The sequence below is a fragment of the Halichoerus grypus genome, chromosome X (assembly GCF_964656455.1).
Source record: "Halichoerus grypus chromosome X, mHalGry1.hap1.1, whole genome shotgun sequence".
Classification (NCBI taxonomy): Eukaryota; Metazoa; Chordata; class Mammalia; order Carnivora; family Phocidae; genus Halichoerus; species Halichoerus grypus.
Window position 1 is genome coordinate 15,512,848 of NC_135727.1, and position 18,107 is coordinate 15,530,954.

Here is an 18,107-nt window from a genome sequence, read left to right on the forward strand (position 1 = left end):
GACATTTTGTCAAAGACCAGAGAGAGGGAATGTGGCATCAGCCACATCATGACACACCAGCTAAGGCTCTGGTTAATTCTTTAGTTGGAAGTTCTCTCAAGGTCCATTCCAATTCTAGGATATAATGCTGCCTTCCTATCTGCCACCTTTCGCCAATTTCTTATTCAAGATCATTTTTTTTTGGATGTTCCTCATCTCTCATTATAAACCAACTTCAGCCATTTCTTCCTTCATGTTACTATTTCTGCTCCACCCTCCCCACTGTGTGTACGAGCTCTTCTCCCTACTAAAACCTATGTTAGTAGGTACCTCTATTGTGCTTTTTAAAGGCTCACACATGCTCCTGCCAGAGACATGGTTCGAAGCTCTTTCAAACAACAATAAATGCAACAACAGTAAACCTCCACCTTAGGTCTCATTAGTTTCTGGCATCTTAATAAGGGAATCTGGTTTCCTATGATTTAACCATACTTCTTCAAATGTTTCTTAATACCTTTCTGCTCTAATGAATTTGTTCAGCCACAATATTCCTCTGCCAAATTTCCTAGCTTTTGAGAGATTCATTTCAGCTGTTATCATTCCATGGCCAGAAAAATTATTTCTCACTTGACAAATCATAACCTCCCTTCTTATACATAAACTCAATTAACCCGTCTCAACAATTTCCCTCTTGAAAGTACACTCTAGAATGTTAATATGTGTTTAACAATTCTGTAACTGCCCTTCAGCTTCAAGTTTTTATATTCTAAATAGTTCTTCCTTTGTTGATCTCTAATTATTTCTAGACCTTTTCATGGAATCTTAAACAGCAAAACTAAAAGGAAATTTAAGAGGTCATCCGGGTTCATCTCCTACCTGAAACATTTATTCACACATTCATCAAACATTTATTGAGTACCTATGTGTTAGGCCCTGGTGTTCAAAGATAAATAAGAACCCTTGCTCTGAAAAGCTCAGTCTAGTGGGGGACAGAGATAAACAAATAAATTACAATACAACATGGGAAATACTATAGCAGATGATAAACACAGAGCACTAGGAATATGGAAGAAAAGAGTGATCAAAAGTACGTTATAGCTCAGAAAATTTCACAATCTATTAGTTCATTTATTTCTCTAAACGACTCTGTGACACAGGCATTACCCGGCAAGGAAATGGACAATCAGGAAGGTTATAGGATTTCCCCCAAAGTCACTTACCTAATACCGAGAGCCTAATAGTAAGTGCTGGAATTCAGACTTGCTTGTCTCTAATTGTAAAGTTTGGGTACATGCCCATCAAACTAGGCTACCTCTGCCTTTTCCTACCTACCACTTTTGGGGTTACATGAAGGAAAAGTATATGGTTTAATAATCTTACTTTCTTCAATTTCTTTTAGGGAACATCTATGTTCATTAGCCTAAATGCTTCTTCTTTTAAATTTAAAGCCATTTTTATACTGCCCATTTATGGCACCACATGAGCTACTTGCACATTGATATACCATGAGGCACTGAACTTCTCTTTCAACCTACTACGGTCTAAGAAATAAGAATGCCAGTACCTTACAATTCTCTCTCCCATCTACCTAAAAGAGCCCCTAAACCACTTGAGGGAAATACGTCCTTCGTATCATGCCTGGTTTATTGCTTTAAAATTGTATTCAATTCTACTAACAGAACTAGGAAACTGAATCTGTTTTGCATTTTTAAATTATTCACTTGATTCAATCATACAGTAGATATTTACTGAGTGCTTACTCCATAGAAGGCACTTATACTCCATATAGGGCACTTGGTTACAAGCTGTGAAAGATACAGAAATGAATAAGACATAGTACTCACCCTCATGAGTTTTAGAATGCACAATAAGATAAGGCATATCACAAATAACTCCAATCTAAGGAACACTGTGATAAGTATTATAGTAATGATAATAGACACTATAAAATTCCAGAACATGGAAGTGGTAGCATTTGAGCTGGGACATAAAAAAGAATAGAAATTTGGCATTGGAGGATTGGAAAGAGGTGATTACAAAAAGATGGAACAGCATGAGAAAAGGCATGACGGCAGAAGTCAAGAGTAGCTGATAACCACAGCTACCATTTATTGAGCACTCAGTATATGCTAGGCACTCTTTCAAATCCATTACACACATTATCCCATTTAATCCTCACAGCAACCATGAAGTAGATAATACCATGATTTGCATTCTACAGATGAGGAAAGCCAAGATTAGAGAGGTAAAACCACTTGCCCAACAACCCATGATTAGTAAATATTAGTTGAAGATCTTTTTTGCCTAATTTAAAAGACAACTGCATAATGCGATCATTATAAATCTGTGTTGACAAGCATGCGAAGTATTAAGATGTAATCTGTATGGCAACAGCAGCTCAAAGAAGGAAGGAGGGAAAGGAGCTATATGGGAGCAAAGTTTTTGTATAATACTGAAATTAAATTGGAATTAATCCAAATCAGATTAGTATACATTGATTAATTTAATTGTAATCTGTAAGGTAACCACTAAGAAAATAATTCAAAAGAAATAATAGAAGAAATGACAAGGGAATACAAATGGTGCCGTAGAAAACATCTATTTAATGCAATAGAAGGCAAAAATCTCAAAGAGATGCCCGAACTCCTATGTTCATTCAGCATTATTCACAATTTGCTCAAGGCCTGGTAACTAGAAGGAGGCAGAACTGGGAAATGAACTGCTATGCATGTGCGGAGTGTAGGGTATGTGTGCATGGGAGCGCGCATGTGTGCACGTGTGTGTGTGTGTGTGTGTGTGTGTGTGACTCTAAAGCCTGTGTTAGGGGCACCTGGGTGGCTCAGTCGTCAAGCGTCTGCCTTCAGCTCAGGTCATGATCCCAGGGTCTTGGGATCGAGCCCTGTGTCGGACTCCCCGCTCGGCGGAAAGCCTGCATCTCCCTCTCCCTCTCCTGCTTGTGTTCCCTCTCTCACTGTGTCTCTCTCTGTCAAATAAATAAAATCTTTAAAAAAAATAAGAAATAAAAAAATAAAGCCTGTGCTAGTAGCTTCTATCACTACCTCTCCACTTTAATATATGGTTATGAGTTGTTATTGTTGTTTATAATGAAATTATTTAAAAATAGGTGGGGCACCTCGGTGGGTCAGTCAGTTAAGCATCTCTTGATATCAACTCAGGTCTTGATCTCAGGGCATGGAGCTTACTTAAAAATAATAATAAAAGTAATAAAATAAAAATAGGTAACACATGCATATGGTATATGATGCAAAAGGTTAAAAAAAAGAGTGAAAAGTAAGTCTGATATAAACAGTCTCCTTCACACTTCTGTCCCCCAGCCACCCAAAAACCCACCCAGGACACAACCACCATTATTTAAATTTGCTTTTCAAATTTAATTTTTTTTTTTTTTTTACTTTTACAAAACCGTGGCTTGACACTGCATCATTTCATAGTCCATGTAAACCTGAGCCATGTTATTATGGATTTCTACTCAAATTTTTAAATTTTTCTGTGTAAAACATTCTTCAAAATTGATCCCATAGAAAACATGATGAAAACCGCTCATAGTGCATTGCAAATGCTAATGCTTTTCAGACATTAATTGTTTAATTTGTCTAATCAAGCTTAGTGATATGGTATATTCTAATTCTTTTACATCTTCTATTTCAATGATGTAACTTATTACTGCAGTAAGATGAAACATCTGTGTGATGAAAAATGGGCCACTATTATTCATCTTGAGCCACGAAGGCAAAGATTCAGGGGCAATTTGTATTTATTTCCTCTATAGTGCCTTGCATAATGCCTTAAATATAGTAAAAACAAAAACAAAACAAAACCAAAAAGACCACAATAAGTATGTTGAATGAGTAACTAAATAATCCAGAGAATAGTGAATGGCTTATTGACTGACTCTTGCATGTAATATCCCTTGTATTACAATTCAGTGTAATGACTTTTGCACAATGGCACTTTGTTGCCAAATTTATTCAGTTTTGGATTCATTTGAGTCTTGAACTTGAAGCAACAAATATCTGAAGTATTGTCAAGGACGTCGCTTTCTTACAGAAATGTAATAAAGCATTCACCTCAGAAAAGACCACCCATTCTAGTTCCCTTGAAAAGAGTTATAGGAAAAGCAGATGGCTCTATTCAAGGTGGGGAAGGGGAGGGGTGTGCATTGTCCTTATTTTAAATAAGTCAAAAATTCTGAGGTTCCTGTATTTGATGTGCAAACTTGTAATGTTCAATCCTTTCAATGATATAATCTTTTTCCCTGGAATTTTGAGGGAAACCAGCCACATGGAGATGAATGATTATGGGTCTACAGAACCCATCACTGCATTGCATGATTTATTGCATGACACACAGCCACAGAGCATTATTAAAGCATTTGCTCTCACTTTGTCACTAATCAGAACATAACGCAACTGAATTTACTATGTATAACTTTCACTATAGGACCTCTTCCACTATTGCAACATACTCCTAGCATCACGATGTGGGAACTTTGTAACAAATAGGAATTAAAGTACCACATGACAATTAAGACATAATCCACTACTTTTTCCTTTAAAAAAACTGTCCTTGGGTGCCTGGGTGGCTCAGTTGGTTAGGCGACTGCCTTCGGCTCAGGTCATGATCCTGGAGTCCCTGGATCGAGTCCAGCATTGGGCTCCCTGCTCGGCAGGGAGTCTGCTTCTCCCTCTGACCCTCCCCCCTCTCATGTGCTCTCTCTCTCATTCTCTCTCTCTCTCAAATAAATAAATAAATAATCTTTAAAAAAAAACTGTCCTTTATAACATATCAAGGAAAGAATATTAGAAATGAAACGTGTTATGTACTGCATTGTGTCCCCCCCATTCATATGTTGAAGCCCTAATCCATTATGTAATGGTATTTGGAGGTGAGGCCTTTGGGAGGTGATTAAGCTTAGATGAGGTCATGAGAGTAGGGCCTTCATGATGAGATCAGTGCCTTTCTGAGAAGGGACACGAGAGTTCACCGTCTCTGCCTGCCATGTGAGAAAACAGTAAGAAGGCAGTCATCTGCAAGCCAGGAAGACAGCCCTCACCAGGACCCGACCCTGTTGGTGCCCTGATCTCCAACATCCCTGCCTCCAGAACTGTGAGAAATCAAATTTCTACTGTTTAAGCGTCCCCCACCCCAGTCTATGGTATTTTGTTATGGTAGCCCAGGCTAACTAAGGAGATGAAACCCAAAGTCCCAGGCGCCCAGGTGGCTGGCTCAGTTGGTTAAACGTCTGCCTTCATTCAGCTCAGGTCATGATCCCAGGGTCCTGAGATTGAGTCCCGTGTGGGGCTCTCTGCTCATCGGGGAGCCTGCTTCTCCCCCTACCCCTCCTCCCACTCGTTCCCTCAATCTCTAATAAATAAATAAAATCTTTTAAAAAAAAAGAATTCCAACAAAATCTCAAAAAAAAAAAACAAAAAAGAAAGAAAGAAACCCAAAGTGAGTCAGCACCTCATCAGTGAGGTTCTGTGGGAAGAGCCCTGGACGGGATGCCGGGGGGACATTCAGTTATGTATAGCCTGGGCTCTGTCACCGACTTCCCGCGTGACCTCAAACACTTGCTCCCTGGCTTGGCCGCCAACCCCACATCTCTATAATGAGGGGGCGGAGGGAGCTACTGGCCTGCCACCGCACAGCCCCGCCCACTCCCACGGGGACCATGACTCTACCTGGGAGCTGCAGTCACGAATGACACCGCAGGACCTAGGGGAGACAGGAAGAAAGGATCCCGGAAGCCAGTGACAAGGGGAACAACACAAGGTAGAGCGGAAATTGCCATTCTAACATGATATATAACGCAAGCTATATAACTGAGATCGCATTTATGCAATCTGCTTCCAAACCAAAGATCTAAATCGAATACAGTGGCAAAAAGATGAAATACGGTACAAAAAGATGAAAGGCATGCAGATACCACAGAGAGAGAACGCTGGCACTACAGAAAACAGTGGTCGCTCATCTCCTTTCTACTCCTCATTATCGGGTACGGTGATTTTTTTTCCAAGAGGAAGTCTAAGAAAGAGTATAATTGTGTAGAGAAAAGAGAACGAGCAATACTAACCCAGGACATAATAGTGCTGTCAGCAAAAAATTTGTCTTCCAGTTAACACCTTTAAGTGCTGAGGAAGGAAAAGACAGAAATAGTTACTGTAGCAACTTATTTAGTCCACTTTTCAACTACTTTATACCCAGGGCCCAATTACATTTTGATAGGCCAGCTAAAATGCCCCATGCAATTTTTAAATGTTTTCTTTTACGGCCTCTTAATGTCTACATTTAACACACCAACTAACTGGAATGATAACAGCTGCAATGCTTACTCTTATACATTCTAGCCGACACGTATCCAGCAGGGGTTCCCAGGAGGACCCATAACACAACGGCACAGGTCATCAAGGCCCCTCGATTGGCGGGGGAAAGAAAACCGAAGCAAGCCAGAACTAAAGGTACAAAAAAGAAATATCAAAGCAGTGACAATAACAGCCCCAGAAGCATGCAAGACTTTATAATAAATTAAAGACCTGCTTATTAAGACACATTATGTGTAACAGCACACGAGGAAATTCTGTGGTGTGAGTACTTAAGTGACACTGTGAATGACTGTTATTCACTTAGCTAATGACAATTTTTTTCTTAACGAAAAGGTGTGATTTTCAATACTGGGCACATGAAGTCAGTTTCCAAGTGGGGTCTAGTCTTTAATCTCACTGCTTAAATCAAAATTAAACAAACTAAATCCCCCTTCCCTACTCCAGGATCACACCCTAAACAGCAACTCATTTTTCCCCACAAAAATTTCCTTCTGCTTCCCTTTATTCAAGGTGAGGAATAAAAAAATCAAAGCAAGACTTGGTCTCAGGAAAATATAACCTTAAGAGCTGAATTTTGAAATTATCATTGACATGTGAAACACCTAATAAGCCTTCCTTTTTTTTTTTTTTTTTAACAGCAGCTTTGTTTACGAAAATCAACACTCTGGCTATCAAAAATTGACAAGCTCCATTTTTTACTTTATAAATGAAGGCAGCCAGGGTTTATCAGCCATTGAAAGACTACTGAAGATGCCATTGTGTTTATACATTTAAAGACCAGTGCCTAGGCTTGCCATAGCATTTCAAAATGCTAGTGGTTAATTATGAATTCCCTTAGTCCATGTATTAAATATGCTTCTACCCACACACTGATTTTCAAGCAAGCATCTATTTTGCAAAGCGAGGAATATATGTATTGGACATTACAATAAATTATTCAGAACTGAAGAAGCCATGAAAGGTCCTTGACATAGGAACATATTCAGACTCCTCTCCTTAATTTGAGAAGATGGAAATGTAAGTACTAGAAAACATCATTTTCTTAAACTTCAGGGTATTTTCAAAGTCCTTTTGTGCACATGGATCAAAATTTAACATAGGTCAGCAGTTGACTAAGAATGTTTAAGATGACACCTATTGATCTGAGCCTACTCACATAAGGTAATAAACGTCATAATCAAAACTTGTGTTCCTTGACCCAGGAAAGCTGAGAGCAGCATTCTATTCCTTGGAGGTCTGAATACATCCCCATGAACCAGCTTCCAACCGAAGTCCTCCTGGACCTCTTCCTGCACATAAGAAAGTCTTTGGTAAACACACTATGACAGAAAGTTACCAAAACTCTGAAAGGTAGACGAAAATGAATTTTACTCTAAAGACAGATTAACTGGAAACCAATAGCTCATTTTGGATACAGCGGGTCTCTGGAAGGTATGTGATCCTGTTGTAAAATAAGCTGCTCCCTTACTCCAAGGTTTGCATCAGGGGGAATGTGTTCATCATATAGGGCACACACCTGGCTTAATTTCATGAAGAAAGCAAAATCATTTGACATACAGAAGGGATTCAACCAATTTTATAGACATTTAAAATTCACCAATACGCAAATGATTATAAGAGTCAAAATAGTATAAATGAGATAAAACTAAATTTAACCTAAATGATAGCATTTTGCAATGTTTGGTACATTTTTCTCATGCTCCAAATTAATGAAAACCTTAAATAATAATATCCTGAGAGTTCAGAAACATATAAAAAGGAATAGAACCAGAGTTGATAACAAATACTTCTCTAATAAACTTACTTGTACTTTTTAAAAATCTACACAACTCCATAACTTCTGATTTGGTATAATGGGCAAAACGACTAGACATCGAAAATGTGCTGTTTTCAAGGTATTTTATACTCTAAGTACAAATATAACATTGACAACTGGGCAGCATAGGCATTCAAATATGTACTGAATCAAATATGTGCATTTTTACTTACAGAAAAATTCGTCTGATTGTATCTGATAATATCTCTATGGAGAGTTCTTAATAGAATCATAGCCACCATCCCAGACAAGAAGAGAACGATAACAAAGGAATTCATAATACTAGAAAATTTAAGGAAGAAAAAGAGAGAAGTTAAATCTCAAGCTCCTTATTTGAACAGTGAAAAGAAAATGTGTGTATGTATAAAAGAAAGACATGCAAATTATCTTTATGTTGATCAGTTTTCCAAGGTTAAACTTAGATCAAATGCTGAATACATCAATATATTAAATGAACTTAAAGCTCTACCACAAAAAGTGCATTACAAACAAAGCAATAGAAGCAACACTATTCTTAAGGTGATTTTAGAATTTTTTTAAGAGTACATTCCCAAAAAGAAGCAAGGAGAAGTAAATAAGATCAATAACAGAAACTCAGTTCCAGAGCATGGCACTGAGAACGAAAGTTCAGGAATCAAGGTTGAACTAATGGCTGACTGACTTCTTAGCTGATAAACCAAGGTTGTAGTCTTTTTATCATTCTGTGAGCTCCAGGGTAATGACCCCATGGACAACTTACCTACGAGCTCTTACTGTTACTTAAACTAAAACTTAAAAATTATCCCCAAATCAAAACCAGCCAGGCACCCCTACGTGCCATCCTACCACCCAGCCAAACCCAGACACGTCAACAAATTTTCACCAGAATCTATGAAAAGACCAGCACTGTTTTAAAAAGATGCCAATAAGATGATTGATGTCTATGGCTGCCAGAGGGGAGGTGGTGGGGGGATGGGCAAAATAGGTGAAGGGGAGTGGGAGGTGCAGGCTTCCAGTTTATGGAATGAGTAAGTCACAGGGATGGAAGGCACAGCATAGCGGATGTCGTGAATGGTATTGTAACGGTGCTGTATGGGGACAGAGGGCAGCCACACTTGTGGGGAGCACAGCAGAACGTACAGACTTGCTGAATCACCATGTTGTACACCTGAAACTAATGTAACATTGTGTGTCGACTAGACTTTTGGATATAAATAAATAAGCCAGCCAGCCAGCCAGCCCTGAGAATGAAAGGTACAGCACAGGGAATATAGTCAATAATACTGTAATAACTGTATATGGTAACAGGGGGTAACTACACCTATCATGGTGAGCATTTCGCAAAGTACAGGACTGTCAAATCACTATGTTGTACACCTGAAACTAATAATATTGTATGTCAACTATACTTCAATTAAAAATTTTTAAAAAGATGATTGATGTCTAAAATGTCTGTTAAAAGTCGTAAGTAAATTAGCTCATGACAGAAACTAAAGTACATTCCTCATTACACTATAAATATCACTACTACTAGAGATTAGCCCCCACAGTGTATCCGGAGGCCCCTTGCTTTCACAATCCCTTTGGAAAAACCATTTACATAAATTTTATCTGAAGAGACTCCTGGAGGTGTAACAAAATGGGACCTGGACAGTTGCCCAAACAAAAGACTCTGTGGAAAAGCTATGGTATGATCATAATAATGAAGAAGAGGAGGAGGAGGGAGAGCAGGAAGAGGAGAAGAAGGAACAAGTCTAGAAAAACAGGAGTGGGGGATGCTGTTCTCACTTTTTTTAAAAAGATTTATTTAGAGAGAGAGAGAGTGCAGGCAGGGGGTAGGGGCAGAGGGAGAAGGAGAGAGAGAATCTCCAGCAGACTCCCACTGAGTATGGAGCCCAACGCGGGGCTCGATCTCACGACCCTGAGATCATGACCTGAGCCGAAACCAAGAGTCAGACACTTACTAACTGCACCACCCAGGTGCCCCGCTCTTCTCACTTTAAAGGCATGGCAATATAAGGAAAATCATCACCTCAAAAGACCATACTCAGAATCACACCTTTCCTCACTTTCATTTTTACTTTTATAGTCTTCTTCCGCTCCAAAATGAGCCAACACCTTACCCCTCCCTCAGCACTTTGCCATAGTCATGCCCAAGCATCACATTCTCAGCTGGTCCATCCCTCCGTCTCAGGTTGAAACTTCTAACTCTGTGGTTTGGCCCTGTTAAAGATGCCTGAGGAATCAAGCAGTTTCACCTGAATCCACTAGAACGTAGTAAGCTTCACGGGAGCAGAAGCCCGTGTGCCTCCCTCACACTGTCTCAGAGCCCAGCAGAGTGCCCGGCCACCTAACAGAGACTAGGAAGAACACCAGTGGAATGAGCGGCCCTTCACTCAAGACCTGACCTCCACACAGTCCTCTCCATTATCTGACCTGCTGAGGGAACGTCCCCTTGAGAGGGGAAACTAGCCACAGAGAAGAAAAAATGTCACCCAAGACCATCTCTGGTAACAAAATAATTTTTAAAAATATGTATGTATCGGGGCACCTGGGCGGCTCGGTCGGTTAAGCCTCCGACTCTTGATGTGGGCTCAGGTCATGATCTTGGGGTCCTGGGATTGAGCCCTGCCCTGGGCTTCATGCTCAGTGGGGGGTCTGCTTCACATTCTCTCTCTCCCTTTCGCTTTGCCCCTCCCCCTGCTCGTGCTCTCTCTAAAATAAATAAAATCTTTAAAAATATATATATGTATATGTAATACAAATATATATTTACATTCCCCCCCATAAGCTATGTATTCTTTGTTTCATAAAGTACTTACGTAGGGGTGCCTGGCTGGCTCAGTTGGAAGAGCATGCGACTCTTGATCTCAGGGTCATGAGTTCAAGCCCCACATTGGGGGTAGAGATCACTAAAAAAAATAAATGAATTTAAAAATAAAACTAAAGTACTTACCTAAACCACTGAATGTTGGTATGAGGCATGGACTCCAAAATATAATCCCATCTAGATGCCCACTTGATGCTTTTGTTTTCCTAAAAAACAAAAATATACAATAATATGACCAAACTTTCACTGACCTTTTGCTGGTTATAATCCTAAGACAAACAAAGTTATTCTGCATGTACTTTCTCAATCTCTTCACTACTAACTTCATGGAATAATGAGATGTACCCTGGCATTTTTATTTTATTTTTATTAACTGACATTCTTCTTCATTTCAGAAAGGGACTAGAAAGTAATTTTAGCCTGCTGCTGTTCACCAGAAGTAGCAACCTTTTTTAAAAACAGACCATCTAGGGGCACCTGGGTGGCTCAGTCAATTAAGCTTCTGACTTCGGCTCAGGTCATGATCTCAGGGTCCTGGGATCGAGCCCCGAGTTGGGCTCCACACTCAGCAGGGAGTCTGCTTGTCCCTCTGCCCCTCCTCGTACTTGTGCATTCTCTCTCTCAAATAAATAAAAATTAAAACAATAAAACAGACTATCTATTTGCTTAAAGTAATCTCTACACCCAACGTGGGGCTCAAATTCACAACCCCGAGATCAAGAGTCCCATGCTCTTCCGACTGAGCCAACCAGGCACCCCTACATTTTTATACGTTAAGTATTTTGAGATGTAGTAGCAACAAGTTTATAAAAGCTGTTCTGTTTTCAAATATTGTAATTTTCAATACTGAATAAACCACAAGAAAATACAATTACCAATCAAGCTGTTTCTGTTGATGTGCGATCAAACTCAAACTGTCAGTAGCTTTCTTACAAAATATCCCCAGTAGATGAAGATCTTAACTGGTAACCCCCAATAAACACTTACACCATTAATTCAGAGTAATCACCCCTCAAATCAATAACATGCTCTTAGCAAAGGGAAAATGCTGGTACAAATTGACCAAGTAATGTTTGAAATGACTTATTATTTAAAACTGAGTGTTTGTAAGACAAAATCAGAGAGGGAGACAAACCATAAGAGACTCTTAACTCTAGGAAACAAACTGAGGGATGCTGCAGGGGAGGAGGGTTCAGGGGCGGGCTAACTGGGTGATGGACATTAAGGAGGGCACGTGATGGAATGAGCACTGGGTGTTATATAAGACTGATGAATCACTGACCTCTACCTCTGAAACCAATAATACATTATATGTTAATTAACTGAATTTAAATTTAAAAATAAAATAAAAGTGGGTGTTTGTTAGGTGTTTTTTCTGAAGTTTAGAGTTGGAGTATGGAGAGACTCAATGTGCACTGCTTTTTTTTTTTTTTTTAACAAGTAGGCTCCACGCCCAATGTGGGACTTGAACTCACGACCCTGAGATCAAGAATTGCATGCTCTATGGACTGAGCCAGCCAGGTGCCCCTAATATGTACTGTTTTAAAAAACAAAAACCCCAGGGGCACCTGGTTGGTTCAGTTGGTAGAACATGCATGCGACTCTTGATCTCAGTGTTGTGAGTTCGAGCCCCACATTGGGTGTGGAGCCTACTTAAAAAAATAAAAATTTAAAAAATCCAAAGGACAGATTTTAATTGGGTTTTAATTCAACGGTTGATTTTAGCTAAAACCTGATGACTAGGAGATCATGGTTAACATCACCAGTGACGAAGCAGGTTGACATCACATGCCTCCTAACGTGCAGCATCACTTCCGCTGTATAATCTCTGCCTACAATGTACGGCCTGAGCCTGCTCATAAAGAACCATCAGACAGACCCAGATTAATGGTCATCCTGCAGACTGTAAAGTCCTTACTCTATAAAAATTTCAAGGCTGTGGAAGACAGAGAAAGACAGAAGAACCAGTCTGGATTGGAGATCACAACCTAAACAACACATACTCCTGGATAGGATCTCAAACCACGAAGGGAAAAAGTGACATTGTTTGGCCAGCTGGCAACATTTGAATGGATGGATGTGAACCGGATGGTAATGTGATACCAGTGCAGATTCCTGATTTGGAGGGTTCTATGCTAGTGATATGCTATGCCAGTAGGAAAGTGATCTTGTTTGGGGGAAAGACTCCGGAGTGTTTAGGGGTGATGGAACACCTAGCTCTCCAAAGATTCAGAGAAAGACTAAGGCTAATGGACACACAGATAAGGGTCAACAATGCAGCAAATGAGTAAAATAGTAACAATTGGGGCGTCTGAGATTAAAGAGACTATGGGGGTTCTTTGTAGTGTTCTGGCAATCTTTCTGTAGTCTGAAACTGTTTCGAAATAAATTATTATTTAAAACCTATAAGGAGGAGCGCCTAGGTGGCTCAGTGGGTTAAGCGTCTGCCTTCGGCTCATGTCATGATCCCAGGGTCCTGGGATTGAGTTCTGCGTCGGGCTCCCTGTTCAGCAGGGGACCTGCTTCTCCCTCTCCCTCTGCCTACTGTTCCACCTGCTTGTGCTTTCTCTCTCTCAAATGAATAAAATCTTTAAGAAAATAAAAATAAAAAAAATAAAACCTATAAGGAAATCAGAATTTTTAGACAAATCAAGGGATAAATATTCATTGCATAAAAGCATAGTAAAAATTTGAATTATGGGCATCTTCTTCACCAGCCTATCCATTGCCTTAAGCAAGTTAACTCATATCAAGTCTTTCAAAACGGAGAGATAGGGGCGCCTGGGTGGCTCAGTCGTTGGGTGTCTGCCTTCGGCTCGGGTCATGGTCCCGGGGTCCTGGGATCGAACCCCACATCGGGCTCCCTGCTCGGCGGGAGCCCGGCTTCTCCCTCTCCAACTCCCCCTGCTTGTGTTCCCTCTCTCTGTGTGTCTCTGTCAAATAAATAAAATCTAAAAAAAGAAAAAAAAAACGGAGATATACTTTCAAATATGCGCCATGAAGTTTGGATTTTAAATACAAAGAGAGCCTAGAAAAATCTGCAGTTGTTAAACCTAATGGTTTTTGCACCAAACATTGCCATCTGCTGGAAATAACAGACTATAACACATATTACTCTTCCCTAAGAAAATAAGAAACTATTTAAAAATCCTAAGGCACATTTGAGAACAAAATGACAAATGCAGACAGATAACTAAGTGGTGGAACCTATTTCCTTAATCCACTGAAAACTAATGAGTTATTCTGCTTCTTTCCATGCCAGCGTTTCAAAGTCTTTTCTAAGACATAGCAATTCTCCTAAAACAAGCCCTTAATTTTGTTTACACTGGAGGCACAAGAAGCAAAGGTAGAAACACACACAGGACTTCTTGAGTCCTGACACAGTATCCCACGATGGATCTCACTCAATAAATATTCAGGCAGGGGCTCCAAGAATCAAATGGGCAGACAACGAGGGCTTCTTCTAGTCCAGATGTTTTCAACACGGGGAGCAGCGCCCCCTAGGGGGCAGAATGAAAATGTGTAGGGATGCTTCTGGTGTTAGCAGCATAGAACGCCAGACTTCTACAGCGCACTGGGAGACCAACCAACACAACAAGGAATTGAGAAAAACTTCCAAATGCGCCATCCAATATGGTGTGAGGGAGAGACTGCTTATGATTATGATCTGTGGGGCGCCTTGGTGGCTCAGTAGGTAAAGTGTCTGCCTTTGGTTCAGGTCATGATCTCAGGGTCCTGGAATCAAGTTCTCCATCGGGCTCTCTGCTCAGTGGGGAGCCTGCTTCTCCCTCTGCCTCTGCCTCTCCCCCCTGCTTGTGTGTGCGTGCTCTCTCTGTCTCAAATAAATATTTAAAAATAAATAAAAATTTTAAAATTTTAAAAATGATTATGGTCCGTGCCTAGATTCTAATTCCATTTTACAGATAAAGTTATTTTTACACGTTTTTAATAACACTGCCTTTTTTGGGGACTGCAACTACCATGTAAATTGAGGGAAAACTACTATGTTCAGTTTGAAACTTCTTTTTCTTTTTATTTGACAGAGCGAGCATACAAGCAGGGGGAGCGGCAGGCAGAAGGAGAGGGAGAAGCAGGCTCCCCGCTGAGCAGGGAGCCCGAGAAGCCCAATGCGGGACTCGATCCCAGGGCCCTGAGATCGTGACCTGAGCCGAAGGCAGACGTTTAACCGACTGAGCCAGCCAGGTGCCCCTGGTTTGAAACTTTACCAAAATTGATCAACATTTCAGAAAATCGGGTGCCTGGGTGGCTCAGTCGTTAAGCGTCTGCCTTCGGCTCAGGTCATGATCCCAGGGTCCTGGGATCGAGCCCTGCATCGGGCTCCCTGCTCCACAGGAAGCCTGCTTCTCCCTCTCCCACTCCCCCTGCTTGTGTTCCCTCTCTCACTGTGTCTCTCTCTGTCAAATAAATAAATAAAATCTTAAAAGAAAAAACATTTCAGAAAATCATGCCATCATTTGGAAATATGGGGTACCTGAGCTACCTATGTACAATATTCTCATCTTCATCTGCATCCACAGCTGTCACATTTACAGTGATTATACACAATGGTGCATGCATCTGACAGGGGCTGAAATATATACTGAACTACATGTTATTAAAAGTTATTTTCTTTTTATTTTATATTATAGTTAGGGTGTTATACTGATGTTTATTGAAACTACATGTACAGTTTCAACCATCTAGTATCTATAAATGTGAATTCACAGTAAAGGGAGGCTGCAAAAACATTTGATATTAAAATAGGGGGCGCCTGGGTGGCTCAGTTGTTAAGCATCTGCCTTCGGCTCAGGTCATGATCCCAGGGTCCTGAGATCGAGTCCCACATCGGGCTCCCTGCTGGGCAGGGGGCCTGCTTCTCCCTCTCCCCCTGCTTGTGTTCCTGCTCTCGCTGTCTCTCTGTCAAATAAATAAATAAAATCTTAAAAGAAAAAACATTTCAGAAAATCATGCCATCATTTGGAAATATGGGGTACCTGAGCTACCTATGTACAATATTCTCATCTTCATCTGCATCCACAGCTGTCACATTTACAGTGATTATACACAATGGTGCATGCATCTGACAGGGGCTGAAATATATACTGAACTACATGTTATTAAAAGTTATTTTCTTTTTATTTTATATTATAGTTAGGGTGTTATACTGATGTTTATTGAAACTACATGTACAGTTTCAACCATCTAGTATCTATAAATGTGAATTCACAGTAAAGGGAGGCTGCAAAAACATTTGATATTAAAATAGGGGGCGCCTGGGTGGCTCAGTTGTTAAGCATTTGCCTTCGGCTCAGGTCATGATCCCAGGGTCCTGAGATCGAGTCCCACATCGGGCTCCCTGCTCCACAGGAAGCCTGCTTCTCCCTCTCCCACTCCCCCTGCTTGTGTTCCTGCTCTTGCTATCTCTCTCTCTGTCAAATAAATAAATAAAATCTTTTAAAAAAATAAAATAAAATAAAATAGGACATCAGGGGAGCCTAGGTGGCTCAGTCGGTTGAGCGTGTCTGACTCTTGGTTTCAGCTCAGGTCATGATCTCAGGGTTGTGGAATTGAGCCCCCACGTGGGGCTCCGAGCTCAGCACAGTCTACTTGCCCCTCCCCCATCCCACCCCACCCCAACACACACACACATGCTGTCTCTCAAATAAATAAAATCTTTTAAATAAATAAATAAAAGGGGCGCCTGGGTGGCTCAGTCGTTAAGCGTCTGCCTTCGGCTCAGGTCATGATCCCAGGGTCCTGGGATCGAGCCCCGCATCGGGCTCCCTGCTCAGCAGGAAGCCTGCTTCTCCCTCTCCCACTCCCCCTGCTTGTGATCCTGCTCTCACTGTGTCTCTTTCTGTCAAATAAATAAATAAAATCTTTAAAATAAATAAATAAATAAATAAATAAAAGAGGACATCGATGTGATAGGGTTAAGAACTACTCATCTGTTTCAACTCTCTCATTTTATTTTGGGGAAACTGAAGTCCAGAGAGGCAAATGAACTTGCTCAAGGTCACAGTATGAGTTTGAGGCAAGCTAGAACCAAAATACCAAAATTTTCTGCTTCTCAATTCAGTTAGTGGCCCATGCTGCCTACAAATCAAGAATATATTTTGGAGGGAAAAACAAACAACAATGCTATAAATGTGGCTAGGGTCCCAGGCTAGCCCACAAATAAAACTTATATAACTCATATACATAGCTAAGAGTACTGGGATTAGAATGAAACCTTCTTAAAAACGTTTGGTTGGTGGTATAAAGACAGTAAGTTTCTGAAATAAAAGTACTGTGAATAGAAATACCTTAGCCTGGCACTCAAGGCCATTCAAAATCTGGCCTACGTCTATCTTTCTAACCTTTATACCAATACTATATAAACTATTAAAGTCTAGAGTGTTAGACTGAATCTCTTTGGCCTTTATAAACCCTAGCACCTAACGCCTGGCACATAAAGTGCATTTAATGTCCTTTGATGAATGGATAAGCAAAGGAAAACAATTTTGTTTCAATTGGACGTTTGTTCGCTGTTCTCCACATACACCATGTACAATCTTACCCAGAAAGTCCTACCCCAGCTCCTCGCCAAATTCCCAAAATCCGGCTCTCTTAACTCAGTCCATTGGCCTTCCCACAATGCCTCACACACCTCTGTCCCTTCCATCCAAATCACATGCAGCATCCTTAGAAGCCCAGCTCAAGGTCCCTCTCTTACAAAGCCTTCCTGGACAATTCACCCACCATTTTAAAGTCACACCGTGTATTTTAGAGGCTGCATTAAGAGCCTGGACTCTCTAGTCAGACTAATCTTGGTTTATAATCCTTTACTATAATCCTTTGGGCAAGTGACTTTCCCTCTATGAGTCTCAGTTTTATTTTCTATAAAATGGAGATTTAAAATAGTACCTGCTTTCAGAGGACTACTGTGAGAAATGAAGTTAAAGTAAGTACTTTATAAAAATTCCCATGCCAGGCATATAATAGGCACTCGATAAATATTTGTCACATAAATGGACGAATGAAAGGTCTTTACTCCAATGTTAATCTTTATGACCCGTCCTTCAATAACTTCTGAACAAATTTGTTATATAAACTCCCAACCTATACCCATTTGGGAACATGAATCATTTTCTGCAAACATAAAGTGCCCAAGATGCTT

General features: G+C 40.4%; 1 protein-coding gene across 3 annotated transcripts in view; it reads right to left on the reverse strand.

Moving 5' to 3' along the window:
• The window catches only part of LOC118542091 (transmembrane 9 superfamily member 2-like), a 74,083-nt gene that overhangs the window by 20,611 nt on the left and 35,365 nt on the right, over positions 1–18,107 (reverse strand). For all 3 annotated transcript variants that reach the window (XR_013444535.1, XM_078064084.1, XM_078064083.1), the window contains exons 8-12: positions 11,075–11,154; positions 8,313–8,421; positions 7,480–7,612; positions 6,333–6,452; positions 6,074–6,131 (exon numbers count right to left, since the gene is read on the reverse strand). Coding sequence is in view for 2 of the 3 variants with exons in the window: in XM_078064084.1 (XP_077920210.1) it covers positions 6,074–6,131; positions 6,333–6,452; positions 7,480–7,612; positions 8,313–8,421; positions 11,075–11,154 (500 nt within the window). In the remaining variant the exon portion in view is untranslated. The remainder of the gene's footprint in view (positions 1–6,073; positions 6,132–6,332; positions 6,453–7,479; positions 7,613–8,312; positions 8,422–11,074; positions 11,155–18,107) is intronic.